Source organism: Orcinus orca, chromosome 19 (assembly GCF_937001465.1).
Source record: "Orcinus orca chromosome 19, mOrcOrc1.1, whole genome shotgun sequence".
NCBI classification, from domain to species: Eukaryota; Metazoa; Chordata; class Mammalia; order Artiodactyla; family Delphinidae; genus Orcinus; species Orcinus orca.
The window spans coordinates 48,563,950-48,582,508 of record NC_064577.1 but is presented as its reverse complement, the minus strand read 5'-3'; the positions used below and the strand labels follow the sequence as shown (position 1 = coordinate 48,582,508).

The 18,559-nt window shown below is 39.7% G+C and overlaps 1 protein-coding gene across 2 annotated transcripts in view; it reads left to right on the top strand.

The window, feature by feature from the left end:
- Window positions 1–18,559, top strand: part of USP32 (ubiquitin specific peptidase 32) — a 197,998-nt gene that overhangs the window by 174,609 nt on the left and 4,830 nt on the right. For both annotated transcript variants that reach the window (XM_004271728.4, XM_033431615.2), the window contains exons 27-31: window positions 4,987–5,171; window positions 9,200–9,286; window positions 10,735–10,855; window positions 15,475–15,666; window positions 17,322–17,610. In XM_004271728.4, the coding sequence (XP_004271776.2) occupies window positions 4,987–5,171; window positions 9,200–9,286; window positions 10,735–10,855; window positions 15,475–15,666; window positions 17,322–17,610 (874 nt within the window). The remainder of the gene's footprint in view (window positions 1–4,986; window positions 5,172–9,199; window positions 9,287–10,734; window positions 10,856–15,474; window positions 15,667–17,321; window positions 17,611–18,559) is intronic.

The following is an 18,559-nucleotide window of genomic DNA, read 5'->3' as shown; positions in this document are numbered from 1 at the left end:
TGTGGCTCCTATATGTTCATGTAGCCACGTACATCTTCTCCGCCATATAAGTGTAGATGCCTCTGGGGAGAAGGTTTTGTTTGTTTGTTTTGGAGGGAGAAACAAGAAGATTCTTGGGCAAGACAAGTTGTTTCCTAGGACTGCTGTAACAAATTACCATAAACTTGGTGGCTTAAAACAACAGAAATTAATTCTTTCACAGTTCTGAAGGCCAGAAGTCTGAAATCAAGGCATCAACAGGGTTGTGCCCCCTCCATAGGTTTTAGGAGAGAATCCTTCTTGCCTCTTCCAACTTGTACAGGCATTCCTTAGCTTGTGGCTGTATAACTCCAATCTCTGCATCTGTCTTGGCCTTCTTCTCCTTCTTCCTCTGCCTTTCACTGATAAGAACAATTGTCATAGCATTTAGGGGCCATCCAAATAATCCAGGATGATATCTCAATTAATTACATATGCAAAAACCCTTTTGCCATATAAGGTCATATTCGTAAGTTCTTGGAGTTAGGATGTGGACATATCTTTTTGGGGACCACCAAAATTCACTACAGAAATCATTTATCATAAAATTATCATTTATTCAAAAAACTAAGTACCAAGAAAAAAATTAAATACCTGGAAATAAACTTTACAAAAAATATACAAGGTATCTGTATAGAAAACAATAAAATATTATTGCTAGAAATTAAAGAAGACTCAGATGTTTGAAGGAACAGACTGTGTTCATGGATTAGAAGACTCAGTATTTCAAACATATCCGTTCTCCACAAACAAATCTACAGATTCAATGCACAATCCCAATAAAAATGCATACTCTGTATGTGTATGCTTGTGTGTGTATAAATTGATAAGCTGATTCTAATATATGGAAGCACAAAGCACTAAAATAACCAAGACAGTCTTGAAGAAGAACAAAACATGAAGAATTGAGCTACCAGATATAATGATTTTATAAAGCAATGATACTTGAGACATTGTGATATTGGTGTGAGAAAAGGCAAATAGACCAATGAAATAAAATAGAGAGCCCAGAAACAGGGCTCTGTTATGTATGAACACTTGATTTATAACCAAGATGACATTACAGAGCAGTGGAAGACAGTTTTCTCGGTAAATTGTGCTGGGATAATTGAATAGCCATATGAAACTTGACACACCTACCTCTCACCACATAAAAATCAATTCCAGGTGGACTGCAGAATTAAATATGAAGGAAAAGCAGACCCTAGAAGATAATAAACGTGAATATATTCATGACCTTGGTTTAGAGAAAAAGATTCTTGAACAGGACACAGAAAGCACTAACCATAAAAGAAAAGATAAATTGTACATCATTAAAATTATGAACTTCGGTTTCATCAAAAGACATCACTAAGAAAGTAAAAGGCAAGCCTAGGAGTAGAAGATGTTTGTAACTCATATAACCAACAAAAAGGCTCAATCCAGAAAATATAAAGGACTCCTATAAGTCACTAAGAAAAAACAATTCAATAAAAAAATTGCTAATACTTAAATAGGCATATCTAAAGGATATCTAAATCGCCAATAATCATATGAAAAAGTGATCAGCCACACTGCTAAATAGGGAAATGCAAATTAAAATCACATTATGAAGACTTCTCTGGTGGCGCAGTGGTTAAGAATCCGCCTGCCAACGCAGGGGACATGGGTTTGAGCCCTGGTCCGGGAAGATCCCACATGCCGTGGAGCAACTAAGCCCGTGCGCCACAACTACTGAGCCTGAGCTCTAGAACCCGTGCACCACAACTACTGAGCCCACGTGTCACAACTACTGAAGCCCACGGCCTAGAGCCTTTGCTCCACAACAAGAGAAGCCACCACAATGAGAAGCCCGTGCACCACAATGAAGAGTAGCCTGCACTCTCCGCAACTAGAGAAGACCACGTGCAGCAACGAAGACCCAAGGCAACCAAAAATAAATATTTTTTTTAAAAAACCCACATTACAATATCACTGCACACCCACCAGAATAGCTATCATTATTAAACAGGTTGACAGTGTTGGTAAGAATAATTGAGCAACAGGAAATCTCATACACTGCTGATGAGAGTGTACATTAATACGGCTACTTGTAAAAATAGTTTTCTAATTAAAGATAAGTAATTTCACTATTCCATTTTGTGTTTTTATGAAAACACAAAATAAAACCACTAAATGTCCATTAGTAGTAGAAAGGATAAGGAAATTGAGACATGGTCATATAATAGAATATTATACAGCAATGAAAATAAATGAATTTTTAGTTATACCCAACATAAATGAATCTCATAAACATAATGTGGGAAAGAAACCAGACACAAAAGAAATACCAATAATATGATTCTATTTATAAATAAAAACTTTAAAGACAGGGAAAATGAAATTTTCTGTTTATGCGTAGGGTATAAAATGATAAAGAAAAGCAAAGAATTGATTACCATAAAATTGAGAAAAACTGTTACCGTTAGGAGGAAGGAAGAATTTGTGATTGGGAGGAAGCAAGAGGAAGGCTCTGGAGTGCTGGCTGAATTGTTTCTTGACCTGACTGGTGATTACACAACTATTTGCTTTGTGATAATTCTTTGAAATGTATATTTTCCCTCCTTTGAATCAGTAACTCCCGAGTTAAAGTGATTTTCTGACCATGTGAATGATGTTCTATGGAACATATTCTAAACAGGATTGTATGAGTGGACATCCTAGAGAATTAAGGGATATATTTGTGTCTTGGAATTTTGTTTAAGCACAGCTCCAACAGGTCCCATCAGCTAAAATAATTGGGATGATTCATTTATTTCCCCATGTCTTTTTTAACGGAGCATTATCAGATTATATATTAAGAACACTGACGTATTTTTAATCTTTCTTAGAAAACAGCTCTCTTCATTTATCATGTATATGTTACATAAAGTGCTTGTAAGTGCTAAAGCATTATATATAGGTTTTTGTAATTATTGGACCATAAAGCCATATTGTCAGCTCGAAATTTTCACCTTTTAACCAGTTCCCTGTTTCCAGTTTCCTTCATGATCTAGCAGCTTCTTTGGGGAATGCCTAAAATTGATTTTACCATCTGTCCCAAGTCAACTCCCTTTTCCCATTATTGATGTGAAAGGCAACACCGTTCTTCCATGCTAAAGGCTAAAGCCTAGAAGTGTTCTTAGATTTTTTTCCCCTTTTCTTCTAAAACCCTATATTCAGTGTATCATTATGCCTTTTAATTTCTTCTTTCAAAATACTACTTGAATTTACCATTTTTTGTCATTTTCATTGCCACCTTCTTCTTTCAGACCCTTTGATCTCATGGTTGACTTACTTTGAAAGTATTTTTCTTCTACCCCCTTCTACAAGATAGAAAAAGAAGGGGAATAAGGCAAGGTAACATAGGCAAGAATATTCAGAGACTAAAGGGAGAAATAGTGTTGTGTTGACACAACAACTAAAGGGAAGTCAGTTTCAAAAAAAAATTAAGAAAGAAAGACATGGTTACATAGGCCAGAGACATCAAAAAGAATGAAAACTGAGAAGTTGGGCTGTGTAACCAAGTAAAGAAATAGGGCAAGAACTTAGCACAGTTAGGTCAAGTGAGTTTTTTCAGATTAGAGAAAAAGTTGTTAGGAGAGGACAAAAGGAAAATTCCTGATGCAGTAAAGCTGGGAGCATTATCCCATTAGGAACTGAGCAGGTATGGGCCACAGGGCCCTGGGAGAAGTTACCTTCAAGAGGATGAAAATTGTGTGGGTTTAGAAGAGAAATACAGGGACTTCCCTGGTGACACAGCGGTTAAGAATCCACCTGACAAGGCAGGGGACACGGGTTCGAACCCTGGTCCAGGAAGACCCCACATGCAGCAGAGCAGTTAAGCCCGTACACCACAACTACTGAGTCCACGTGCCACAGCTACTGAAGCCCACGCACCTAGAGCCCATGCTCTGCAACAAGAGAAGCCACCACAATGAGAAGCCTGCGCACCGCAATGAAGAGTAGCCCCCACTCGCTGCAACTAGAGAAAGCCTGCGCGCGGCAACGAAGACCCAACGCAGCCAAAAATAAATAAATTAATTTTTAAAAAAAAGAAGAGAAATACACTGAGAAGAGTAAAGAAATAGTTGCTTAAATGACCTCATTTATTTAGTAAAATAAGTCATCTACCAGGAGTTGGAGTGGAAGAAAAGTAGAAGTTTTAGAAGAGAAAAACTCATTTAAGTTTTTTGATTTTTAAAAAATAGTTCTGAACTCTGTCCACATTTCTGTGGGTCTTATAATAATATAACTACCAACACATGAAATGGGGTCTTAAAATCATGTACTTAGCTAATCTTAAGTGAATAATGGCAAAACAAAATACTTGAGGATCTGAAATAAGAGAGTCTTTTCACTTAGAAACTAGTGGGTTTATAAGTTGTTGGCTTAGCTTCTCTACTATATAAAGACCAAACTTAAAGAATTAAATGTCCAAGCGCTCATCAGCTTTTTTGAGTAATCCTGCAACTCCCAGCAACCTTTCTATTATACTGAACTTTTGTTTTAAGCCATCATTTCCAAGCTAATTCTGTGCAGTATCTCCGTGTTAAGAAATGATAAAAATCTCCTTTAACATACTCAAAGCAAACGTTTTAAAAGTTTACCTTACTTTTATTCTATCATGTAATTAAGAATATGATTTTTAATTTTTTTACATATGATTCAGTGTGTGTGAGAAATATTTATCAGAGAAAAACTACGCAGTTTGAAAATATTAAATGCTGAAAACCCAAGTTTGATAGAGAGCAACTCTGAAATTGGCAATACCTCAACCTTTTAGTGATTCCACTTTGAATAACCATTCTCTTCATATTAATAAAAGATGGTCCTATAAATAAAGAGAAGTGTGATAGCGACTAAGTTGAAAATGGTAGTGATGCCTGTTTTTGGCAGTCTTAGAAGAATGAAAGGGAGGAATCAGAGGCCTATCTTCTCCGCTCTTCCTTCTCTTGTTTGTACATACAGATGAGGACAGAACTGTATTTCCTGTCATCTCAGAAGAATCGCCCCAGCCTTTTCGGAATGCCTCTGATTGTTCCATGTACTGCGCATACCCGGAAGAAAGACCTGTATGATGCAATTTGGATTCAAGTATCTCGATTAGCCAGCCCACTCCCACCTCAGGAAGCTAGTAATCATGCGCAAGATTGGTGAGTTTCAGGGCATCTTCCTAGATCTTTGGTTTCCAAATGTAGAAGAAGAATTTATGTGAATTCTGTGTGATTTATAGGACCCATTCCATGTCAGGTTAATCACTCCTTGAAGAACCATCCAGAGAACATACAGTTCAACCATTTGGTTTGGTCTTTTGAGTAGGAGAGACTGTACGCCTTCCTTTCATCACCTAGACATTCCAGTGTCTAATAATTGTTGTATTCTCTGATCTCTTACCTAAATTTTTTCAGCTAGTATTTTATATGCTTCAGGTAATATCCTTGGCTTCTGTTACTACAAAAGTAGAGAGTATGAATTCACCAGGAAATTTGCATCATCTCAACCCTCTGAAATTCCAAATGGGAGCAGTATCTATACGTGCATATCTATACATGAACTCTGAAAAAGTCTCATGCCATAACAATGATTCAGTTGGATTATCTCCCTACCATGTCATTTTAACATGGAGTAATTTCATAAGTCTTGGTAAAGAAAATAAGCATCTTCTGGTTTTTTTTCCATTCCTCTTACCACTGTTCTATTGGATTAGTAAATGTATTTACTTCTAATAATCTTTGGGATTGTGTTGCCTTTTATATCTCATTTGAATTGAAGATCATTTTCTTGTTATCATGGTACAAGTGGGAGTTTTGCTTCTGTGTTAACTGAGTAAAGAAATTATTTTTGCAGATAGGTTATTTGTTATGGTATGAGGGTCTTTTGATAATTAGGATATGGCTTAAGGTAAATAAATTTTAAAGGAAAAGTACAAATAATAGATAAGTGATTTAATTGATGAATGTTGTGTTTAGTAAAAATGACAATAGGGCAAGATTAAATTTGAAGTGAAAATCTAATCTAGCTTCTAGATGAGGACTTTTCCCAGGGCTTGCTAATGAATCAGATATAGAGTATGAGGGGAGGAGGAATCCAAGCTAGATTTTCAGCCTGAACAATTGTTTGTGAATGCTGATACCATTTAATGAAGTGAGGAAGACTGGAGAAGGAGTAGGTTTTGGCAAGCAATGATAGGAATCAAGCTAAATTCAAGATCTGTGTTATATTTTCAAGTGGGAGATAGACTTAAGGTCTTTCCAGGAGGTATAAATATAGGTTTCATCAGCAAATAGTTGGTATTTAAAGCCCTGAGACCAGTTGATATTATTTAGATAGTAAGAGAAAAGATACCTAAGATCTAATTCCTGATGCATTCCAGCATTTAGAGGCTGAATAATGGAGGGAGAGACAACAAAGGAGATTCAGAAGGAACAGCCAGTGAAGTAAGAAGAAAACCAGGAGTGAGTAGTGTCCCAGAAGTTAAGTGAAGATAGTGTTTAAGGGAGGACTGGTCAGATTAAGAGAAGGACTGGGAATTGACCACTGGATTTGATAAAATGGCAGTCTTTGGTGACCTTGCAAAAGCTGTCTTAGTGGAGTGGTGTAGATGAAGACACAGAGGTTAGGGCTTCCCTGGTGGTGCAGTGGTTGAGAGTCTGCCTGCCGATGCAGGGGACACGGGTTCGTGACCCGGTCTGGGAGGATCCCACATGCCGCGGAGCGGCTGGGCCCGTGGGCCATGGCCGCTGAGCCTGGGCATCCGGAGCCTGTGCTCCACAGCGGGAGAGGCCACAACAGTGAGAGGCCCACATACCGCCAAAAAAAAAAAAAAAAAAAGACACAGAGGTTAGAGTAGGTTAAAGAGAAGATGGTCCTACAGACATTAAAAGAATAATAAGAGCTTATCTTTTAGAGATAACACAGTGAAATATTTATGGATGAAAATGATAAAATGCCTCTGATTTTCTTCAAAAGTATCTAGTGAGTCACAGTAGCCAAGAGGTGGAAACAACCCAGAAGTCCATCAAGAGATGAATGGATAAACAAAATGTGGTATATACATACAGTGGAGTATTATTCAGCCATAAAAAGGAATGGAGTTCTGATACATACTACAACATGGATGAGCCTTGAAGACATTACACTCAGTGAAATAAGCTAGACACAAAAGGACAAATATTTGTATGATTCCACTTTTATGAGGTGTATCTCGAATAGGCAAGTTTATAGACAGAAAGTAGATTAGAGGTTAACAAGGTCTGGGGGGAGGGGAATTTATTATTGCTTAATGGATAGAGTTTCTGTTTGAGAAGATAAAAAGGTTCTGGAGCTGGGTGGTAGTGATAATTGCACAACATTGTGAATGTACCTAATGCCTCTGAGTTGTACACTTAAAATGATTAAATAGTAAATTTTATGTATATTGTACCACATTTTTAAAAAATGGAATAAAAGAATCTAGTGGGGCTAGGTAAGGGTATAGATGAAATAAGAGTGGCCAAGAGTCGATGATTAATTGTAGTTGGGTGCTGTTCATTGTACAGTTCTCTACTTTTCTGAGTATTCATGTCAATAAATTTGAAAATTTAGATTAAATGGACAAATTCCTGGAATTGAGGATCCATGCAGAAGATGATTAGTTTGAGGGACAGTGGATAAGGAGGAAAGTGAGGATTTGAGGGCAGTGATTGGAGGTTTATGTTGGGTCAAAGAATTGTTAGAGTAGTGATACTTGAATAAGTGATCCAAGAAGATAGGACATGTTTGTTTCAAAATAGGATGTTTGGAATTGAGATTTTTGGAGATGGTAAAGTCCTTATCATGGCTTCATTACCTTCAGCAGCCATGTAATAGCCACCATCAATTGACAAGATCTAGAATATGACCATTGGAGAGGGTAGATCAATATAGAATGGAGATTATTGTTGGAAGAGAGAAGGCCAAGGAGTTGTTAGGTAAGTTACATTGAAGTCACCAAGAGTATGATGGAAGTGACAGAGAGAAAAACAGTGAACTGCGTTCTAAAATCTTTAGTGAATAAAGAAAAAATGTCCCTACCAAGGAGGAATAGCAAGCAGGTGGTATAATTCAGTAGCAGATGCTACATAGGAACCAGAATTTTACCAGAAGTGGTAAAGAGGAGTAAGGAGGAGACCCATATCACCTTCAGGTTCTGGGGTGTATGAGAAGAAAGCTAGCACTTAAGAGGTGAACTGGAAGCGGAGTCCTCAGGAAAGCCAGGTTTCTGTTAGAGCAACAAAGTAAAGAGACTTTTTAGAAGAGGGTGCTGCACAGTTCTCTGCCAGAGTGCTACCTGGTTGTTTTGTCCCTTTATCTTTCTTTGGATTCCTTACTTACCATTGACCTGGTTTTCATTGACATGATACTGGGCAGCATGGGCTATCAATAGTCATTCAATCAACAAGTTATGCAGAAAGCTGGGAACTGCTGTGACAGGCATGATACTCACTGTTGCCCTTACAGTGAGTCCTTATCATGGTTTTATTACCTTGAGCAGCCATGCAATAGCCACTACAAATTGCCAAATGATCCATAAAGTATATTGCTCTTATGTTATAGTCATTGCATTGCTTCTTATTGGGGCAAGGATGAATAAATTTTTTTAAAGTTGGAGAACTCGCAAAGCTATCTTGCAGTTAAGACATTACCCTAAAAATGTTACGTAACTTATAGCTTTAGATAGTTAAGGCAAGGAAAGGGGGTATCTGTCATGTACCACATCAGGGATTCTCATTAAAGAAGCTTCTAAATATATAGTCAGTCAACTCCTCTAATACCATTATGACCTTTCAGCTTTCTGTGGTCTGTCAGTGTTCTTGTCATGGAAGAGGTCTGGTTTAATGTGAATTAAATCTCTTGATAGAATTAGGGCTGAGGATAATTAGCATTTGATTTCATGATTAGCTTATTTTTATGAAATTTACGTGGACCACATGGACTCGCTCAGACATCTGGCAGTCTGCTGTGTCTCCCCCTCTATAAGCAGGGAGCCCTGAGTGTGGTTGCACAGGGCTGCAGTTAATGGGTTAGGATAACCAGCATTGAGCTGTCAATGTGAACATACTGCTCTGACAGATGCCTCTTTCTAGGGTTAGTTCAAGAGAAGATGAAGGAGACCTCAACTAAGAAATGTTTCTTATACTCTTTGGTTTATGTTCTGTTTCAGTGATGACAGTATGGGTTATCAGTATCCATTCACTCTACGAGTTGTGCAGAAAGATGGGAACTCCTGTGCTTGGTGCCCATGGTATAGGTAAAGTGAACTTCTGCAAAAGAAAAATTTTAGAATTGCAGCTTCAGATATTATACCCTTTTCATAACGTTTCCAGTTTCTAGAAGTAATAATGAATAATGAAAAGCTTGAAATAAACTTAGGAATTCTTCATTCATCTCTTCCGTGAGGTCTATAGCTAAGTTTTGCTCTTGAGATTTAGCTGGTTTTGTAAACTCTACAATCCTCATCAAATTCATAGTTTATGACTAACATTTATCATTCTATACCTTCTGCTCCTTAGATATAAATCAGTTTAGCAATTCTGAGCCCAGTAAGACATAGTCTATTTACTAGACCTTGCTGGAAGTCTATTTTTGGTTTTTAGAAGAGTTATGGAGTTTGATTGGCCATTACTGTCCCAGCTTGGAAAATGCCTGAGTACTGAAGTCAGCCTTCAGAGAACTGTAATAGGCTTTAGCAAACTGAGTCTGTATAGGCCTTGGAACCATGGCCTTTGTCATGGTTCCCTCCCCGCCCCCATAAATTGTTATATATATTTATTTAATGTGCCATTTTACAAACAAGGAAATAGGCATGGTTATGCCAGATAAATTGTCCTACCTCCAAGCATTTAATAACTGAATTTAGAATTTCTTGAGGGTGTATGGTCTCAGATAGCCAATTCCCATATCATTTATTTGCCATAAAGTCCGCATATTCATGTGGATTTACAAATGGTTATCAAGTACCTTGAAAAACCAAAGATTTGAGAAGTGATAAGCAGGATTCCCTGAAATAATAATAATTACTAGTACATATTCATGCATTTATCAGTCTGAAGTTAGAAGCCCATGACAAATTGGGATGCCCAAGAAGGAAAGTAGAGAAGTAGAAAGGGGGACTTCCCTGGTGGCGTAGTGGTTAGGAGTTTGCCTGCCAATGCAGGGGACATGGGTTTGAGCCCTGGTCCTAGAAGATCCCACATGCCACACGGCAGCTAAGTCTGTGCGCCACAACTACTGAGTCTGCGCGCTCTAGAGCCCGCGAGCCACAACTACTGAGCCCATGTGCCACAACTACTGAAGCCCGTGCACCTAGGACCCATGCTCCACAACAAGAGACGCCACTGCAGTAAGAAGCCCGCGCATTGCAGTGAAGAGTAGCCCCCCCAACGCAATTAGAGAAAGCCCGCAGGCAGCAACAAAGACCCAACGCAGCCATAAATAAATAAACAAATTTATTTTTAAAAAAAAGAAAAGAAGTAGAAAGGGAGAGTTTTGGGGGTTTTTTGTGTTGTTTGGCCACGCCCCACAGCTTGCAGGATCTTAGTTCCCCTACCAGGGATTCAACCCAGGCCGTGGCAGTGAAAGCGACAAGTCCTAACCACTGGACCTCCAGGGAATTCCCGGGGAGAATATTTCTGATAAAGAAAATTTAGATCCCTTCATAATTACTCTTTCCTCAGTAGATCTTTTTTCCCCCTTTAGATTTTGCAGGGGCTGTAAAATTGATTGTGGGGAAGACAGAGCTTTCATTGGAAATGCCTATATCGCTGTGGATTGGGACCCCACGGCCCTTCACCTCCGCTATCAAACATCACAGGAAAGGGTAAGTACTCAAAGCCATCGTAAGATGGTGGTTTTCTTATGTAAAATTTTTCCCAGCTTAACTGTATCATGCCATTTCTATTTTCAGACAGTTTAAAAACAGCTAGAAAAACATTCATTGGCATTCTCTGTGGCACTTAAATATATTAACATGATTATGTGGATGTTTCAGTTTTCCCACTTGTAGAGTTAATTGTATTGGGGCATTGAATTTCAAAAATGTTAATAATAAGTAAATCTTGAAACAAAACTTTGGACGTAATTAAGAAGTTATATTCTCTGGCCATGACATATCAAGCGTGCCAGTCTCTCTGCCTGTTTATTAATTATTATTGAAGCTGCAGCATTTGGTAACCACTATTACTTAGCCCAAGTGCATTCCAGGGCTATAGCTGCTACCTTTAATGGGCACAGTGATCAGAAAATTAGAGAAAGAACTGAATGTTTCAAGACACCTAAGAGTACATCTCCATGCCTGTTCTTCACACTTAGCCTTCCTCTACTGCCACTCTGGCTGGAGCAGTCATTAAACTTTGAAAATGTAACTTCCAAAAGAATACTACCTCCATATCTAAAAATGTTTGCTAAATATTGTTTGAAGAGTAGATTGACTAGATAGCTTGTGTGTAGAGATATGAAGAATCTGGTGGAGATGTAAAAGCAACAGAATCAAAGGAGTTGTTTTAGTCACAGGAAGAGTAGTAGTGGCTTTTGCATTTATATGATTCTTTTTGCTGTACGCGGGCCTCTCACTGTTGTGGCCTCTCCCATTGCGGAGCACAGGCTCCGGCCCGTGCAGGCTCAGCGGCCATGGCTCACAGGTCCAGCCGCTCCGCGGCATGTGGGATCCTCCCGGACCGGGGCACGAACCCGTGTCCCCTGCATCGGCAGGCGGACTCTCAACCACTGCGCCGCCACCAGGGAAGCCCATTTATATGATTCTTGATGGAAATTTCCTTCACTGTTTCTTAAGGCATTCCCTTTAGATAAGTTAGTAACGAAAATTAACTTTTCTGTCTTTTTTTTCAAGTATAATTGACTTATAATGTTGTGTTTCTGGTGTACAGCAAAGTGATTCTGTTATACATAAGTATATATTCTTTTTTATATTCTTCTCCATTATGGTTTATTACAGGTTACTGATTATAGTTCCCTGTGCTATATAATAGGATCTTGTTGTTTATCCATTCGCATATATAATGCACATATAATAGTTCTCGTCTGCTAATCCCAAACTCCCAATCCAACCCTCCCCGACCCCTTGGCAACCACAAGTCTGTTCTCTATGGACTTTTCTGTCTTTTTGTGCTATTGAGGAGTGGGGGAACTCCCAGTTCCAGACCAAATTCCCTATTTGGATCCCTAAATACGCCCCCACACACCGTAAGGCTCTCACTAGCCAAGGATGAGTACTATTTGTGGATACTTGGCCAAATGAAGGATCATTGGGCTAAAGGTAGCTGAAGAGAAGTAGATGTTTTGGCAGATTATGCTCACTGTAGCAAGGTAATTCAATAACCTCAACCATGGTTACTTTAAAGAGGGAAAATTTTAACAATTGAAAGAAAGATTCTTAAATCTTCATCAGCACAAAATCCAACAGGACATTATTGTGACAAGATACTCCTGTCAAAGATGAAAAATTATTTGGCTGTAAATCTCTTTCCCTTTTTAACAAACCCAGTGTGCAATCTGAAAAACTCTGGAGGACATCCTGCTTTATAGGAAGAGGGACCTACGTGACCTGTTAAATCTCATCCCACTTCCATTTTCAGTGATGCTCTTAGGATACCATGGAAACCAAGCTGCTATTGCGATATCCTTCCTTTCTGGGGAATGGGGCCACATGACTAATTTCTTCCTACATGTGGTTTCTGCATGTGCTTGGAGAGTCACGTAGACAAAGGAGATTCAAAATTGAGATTGTTGCCTGTATGTTTTATGGTTTTTATTCCAGTAATTCCCCTTTTAAGAATTTATCCTAGGGAAATACTCTGTGATTTGTTGACAGATTTCATCTTAGCATTTGTTAGAATAGTAAAAAATTAGAAGCAACTTGTATTTGTCCCACATTAGAGGCATGTGGTATAGAAATTGGATAAAATATTATGCAGCCATTGAAAATGCTGACTACCAGGAGTTTTTCCCGACATACATAGAGATGCTTATGATGTCTTGTAAAGTTTTTTATAAAGCAAGATATAAAATGGAAAAAAAAGACATAAAATTGCATACACTGAAAAATCTCTTCGTATAAAAAAAAGGGCAGAAGAAAATCTGCCAATATTTTGACAGTTTGCCTTTATATTAAGAGTATAAAAGGTTTCCTGCCTTTTTACATTTTTCACTGCTTTCCAGAATTTCTACATGAATGTTTTATTTGGTAAGGAGGGAAAAATATAGGCAATTGTGCTTATTCTTTTTACTTTTCCCGTTTGGACCTCATATTCCTTAGTAAAAAATTAAACTAGATAACTTCTCAGATCTCCCTCTTTTTCTAATAGTCTTATAATGTATGAAAGCTTATTATTTCATTCCTTTATGTTTTGGGCTAAGGATGAGCTTTCAAGCAACTTAGATTTAAAAAAAAAAAGGAAGAGGGTGCCAATAATAATTTAGACTATTTGAATAATTGTAGAGGATCTGGGAATGGATCCCAAGAGGTAAAGGGAATCTTTGTCATTTAGGGAAATTTTATTAATAAATAAAAATTATTTTTATCCACAGATATGTTTTTCATCCATCTCCTTCCTCCCTGTCTCCATCCAGCTCTATAGCCTGTGTGTTCTATAGAAAATATAGTCAATAAAAATCAACATTCTTTACTTAGTTACTATAATTTGTGGTTGGCCATAAGGCATCCCTGGTAGAGGTAATAATACAGATAATGTTTAACTGGCTGTGAGAAAAGAGACAGTACTATATTTAATACACCTCTTTTTCTACTCTGATTCTAACCACCATGATACAGCATGTTTCCTTTTGAAGCATGTCAGTTTTTCCCTTGGATGACCAGCCCTAAAAATGATGAGAGTTAATATCAGAAAAGAAGTCAAGGTCAAGCCAGATTTTCCTTCCGAAAAAAAAGAGATTTCCTCTAAGTTCCCCTTTTTAAATAAGCTCCTTAGAAATGGATGGTGATGCAATGCTAAAACTCTTCATTGCATAATCAACCCCAACCTTGATAGTTTATAAAAACATTTGACAGCCTGTGACTCAGCCATCTTCTCACGTAGGGAAAAAGTCACACCTGAAAATCTGTTCTAAACTGTGAGCTCAGGAAGGAAAACTTGAGGGAAATTGCCTCAGGCAGAGAGAACCAATTCACCTCCGGAAGGAAGGAGTAATAAGTGGAGTGAGGGACCTGTATGTGACCTTTGTCAAAAAGAGAGGCATTCATTGTCGTCCATGTCCTCCCGGCCCCACCCTGCGATTTGATCCCTGTGGAGTCTCTCACGGTCATTCGTAGTCATGCTATGTATGCCTCACCTGCCATGGTTCTTGATTGCTTAGTAAGTGGCAGCCAAGAATTGGAGAGGGAAAAATCCTTCCTTTCTGTTGCATTCTAGGCCCCTCCTTGTCTCCTTCCTCCTGATTCCCACGCCACTTCCAACATACATCCTTGCACATCTACCCCCCTTTGCTCTCTCCTTCCTCATATTTACCTCCTCCTTGCTTCAAAGCCTAGCATGCTGGTTAACAGGAACCACAGAGGTTTGGGCAGGTATTAGGGGTCTTCTCAGCAAAATCAAGCTTTTTTGAGCTTGCTGTTCCTTTTATTGCCATCTCAGATAGAAAGGCGCCAAGAGGCAGGAGACAGATAACAATACACATGGTATTTTGATAACTCTGTGTTACTTGGCACCAATATGCAAATGAGTTGTAGCCTGTGAGTTTTAATGCCCTGGGGGTTGTCCTCTTAAGGTGAGCTTTTCTGCATCCTTTCTTATTTAATCCAGATCTGGCATCTGTGTTTCAGTGATATTATTTCTCCTAGCCTCTGTAAAGCCTGCAGCATACTAATAATGTTCTGTGTCCCTGTTAAAAAATAAATGGCCTGGGCTTCCCTGGTGTTGCAGTGGTTGAGAGTCCGCCTGCCGATGCAGGGGACACGGGTTCGTGCCCCGGTCCGGGAGGATCCCACATGCTGTGGAGCGGCTGGGCCCGTGGGCCATGGCTGCTGGGCCTGCGCGTCCGGAGCATGTGCTCCGCAACGGGAGAGGCCACAGCAGTGAGAGGCCCGCGTACCGCAAATACATAAATAAATAAATGGCCTAATCTCAACACCCTGCCTTGAGAGCCAGTCCACATGTAAGCTGTTTTAGGATTTCAAATTGTAAAATAAACAGGCAATTCCTTGTTTGTTTTTGTCATTTGGAAGCATGCAGAAATTTTTCCCCAAAAAGCTGTGGTCATATAAATAGAAATTTGATCAAGGATGTTATTGATGTTATATTTGTGAATAAATGTACAAATGCCCTATTTGCTCAGACTCTAGTTTGGGCTGTATTTTTTTCCTCATGTAAAGTAAATGAGGATGATGCATAGCAGGTGACCATTTTAAACCCCCTCCCTCCCACCCACCCCTTCTCCCGTTCCTCCTGTCCCCTCCACCTGCAGGTTGTAGATGAGCACGAGAGTGTGGAGCAGAGTCGGCGAGCACAAGCTGAGCCCATCAACCTGGACAGCTGCCTGCGTGCTTTCACCAGTGAGGAGGAGCTGGGGGAAAATGAGATGTACTACTGCTCCAAGTGTAAGACCCACTGCTTGGCAACCAAGAAACTAGATCTCTGGAGGCTCCCCCCCATTCTGGTATGTTACAGTCCCACCTCTGAGAGAGCAAGAGTCTAGCTTGAAGGAAAGAAGTGGGGAACAAATAAGAGTTTTTGAGAATAAGACCCTTCCTGCAGCAGTGTTTAAAACACATTTGCTGTTGCACACAGAGATGAATTGTACTACAGATATTTGCTAGTTTTGTATCCTAAAGAGCATACAGCCTAGAAGGGGAGAGAAGTCATATAGACCAGTAACTGCATTAAGTGCAATATATGAGAAGTGCCACGAGTGGTACAACCTGGTGAATTTGAACTTCAGGAAAAGGTGAAAGCACTCCTGGCTCTAGGGAGAGAGGAAGCTTTAGGCTTGTGCTTTATGGACTACAGAAGAGAACAGAGGCTGAACCTCCAATCCCGCTGTGCTTCATCACATGGCCACAACACGCTGCTGAATTAAATGTGAAGGCACAAGTGCACTGGGGCTTACATATTCTTTCTGATTTGATGTACTTCTGCCTTCTCCATTCATGGATTAGGAGACTCACCTGTTGCTTGTCAAGAAAGTTTGAGGTGTCAGTTCTTCCTATTCATTTAAGAAAGTTTTTTCCTTAAGGGAGGAAATCATATCAAATGTGAGGCACTGGTGTATTTTAACCAGACCTTGTGTGTATTTTTTTATTCATATCTTCTTCCTACTACTCTGTGAGACTGTGAATGTAGACCAGAACAACTTTCCAGGGAAGGATGCACAAGAAATTACTAATGCTGATTAGCTAGCTCGAGGGATGGGAAGCAGAGCACAGGGACAGGCTTGGGAACAGGTAGGTGGGAAGGGGGAAGTTTTTTTTTTTTTAATTGAGGTATAGTTAACATGGAATTAAATTCATAGATTTTAAATGTCTAGTTTGATGAGTTTGACAGTTATATATACTCATGTAACCATCACATAAAACATATCATGAAGTATTGGCATTTGTAAAACTATGTTTTTGAGGTCTTTAAAGAATAATGAGGAATAGATGTTATATTGAGAGCTTGGTGGGCTTCTGTTAAATCCACACACCAGCATCCCCCTTAGAAAGGGGTTCTCTTTATATAAACAGTAAATTATTAAGCATTTAGGGTAGAGGGAGCCACCCAAATATCTGTGCCCACAGTAGAGAGCATAATACTGCGTAAGGCTAGAGGAATTCATTGCTCTTGAAAAGAAAAAGAGAAGGGAGATTCTTATGCTCTTCAGGACAGTGAAACTCCGTGGTAGCAACCAAAGGATGTGGTAAGAAGGAAGAGGCCTCCTATTGGAGACTCGGTAAGTTTCATCTGTAAAAAACGCCTCCATTTTTCTTCAAAACATTCAGTATATAGTATTCTATCCTCATGAGTGTGTTTATGAATGGATCTTCTGTGATATTGGAGAGAAGTAAAGGTCAGCATGTGTCACAAGCCCAGAGAACATGCACGTATAGGCTCCTAGGATATTGAAGGAAATTAGGAGGATTACCATGTTAGTCATATAGCTAAAGGGCAGTGGCCTGACGGTTAACTATGTTACATAATAAAATATATTCTTCTGGGGGAAAAAAAGTTATGTTATATTTTTGGAACATTTACGTGTATTAGACTTGGGGATTTTTAATGTGTATTTTGTATCTTCAGAACTCTTTAATGCAAGTGTTTTCTATTCTTCTCCAGATTATTCATCTTAAACGATTTCAATTTGTAAATGGGCGATGGATAAAATCACAGAAAATTGTTAAATTTCCTCGTGAGAGTTTTGACCCTAGTGCTTTTTTGGTGCCGAGAGACCCAGCTCTCTGTCAGCGTAAACCACTCACACCCCAGGGGGACGACCTCTCTGAGCCCAGGGTTCTGGCAGGAGAGGTGAAGAAAATGGATGCTCAGAACTCAGCTGGGGAAGCCAACATGCTCCTGAGCAAGAGCCCATCCTCACTCAGCGCGAACGTCATCTGTAGCCCTAAAGGTGAGGAGGCCTGGGGGACTTCACAGAGCCCAGACATCACTCTGCAAGGGCTCTCCAGGGATCCCTCTAGGCTGCGTGTTTCCCTGTTTTCCACTCTGGAGCAACAGCTTGGTTGTACAGGAACCTGTCTGAAATGTGACTTTTAGCAAGAAGTACAGCCTCGTTAAATCTATTTTCTCATTCATATAATGAAGATAATACTAAGTTCACAGAGTGAGAAATTGATACATCAAGAGTAATGCACTTTAGGACTTCCCTGGGTCCAGTTGTTAAGACTTAGCGCTTCCAGTGCAGCGGGCACGGGTTCAGTCCCTGGTCAGGGAACTAAGATCCCACATGCCGTACTGCGTAGCCAAAAAAAACCCAAAAAACAAAACATTTAAAAAAAGAAAAAGAGTAAAGAACTTTACATAGAGCCTGACATTTGGTGATCGCGAATGATAGTTGTCATCCTTGTTCCCTTACAGCAGGGGTTCTCAATATATAGTCTGAGAACCCCTAGAGAGTCCCTGAGACCCCTTCTGGAGGATCAGAACTGTTTTCATAAAAATACTAAGTATTTGGGGGTTCCCTTGTGATCCAGTTGTTAGGACTCAGCGCTTTCTCTGCTGTGGCCCAAGTTTCAATCCCTGGTCAGGAAACTAAGATTCCACAAGCCACACAGTAAGGCAACAAAAAAAGAAAAAGGAAGGGGCTTTCCTGGTGGCGCAGTGGTTGAGAGTCCGCCTGCCGATGCAAGGGACACGGGTTCATGCCCTGGTCCAGGAGGAGCCTACATGCCGCGGAGCGGCTGGGCCCGTGAGCCATGGCCGCTGAGCCTGCACGTCCGCAGCCTCTGCTCTGCAGCGGGAGAGGCCACAACGGTGAGAGGCCCGCATATCACAAAAAAAAAAAGAAAAAGGAAAAAATACTAAGTATTTGCCTTTCCACTCTCATTCTCTCACAAGCG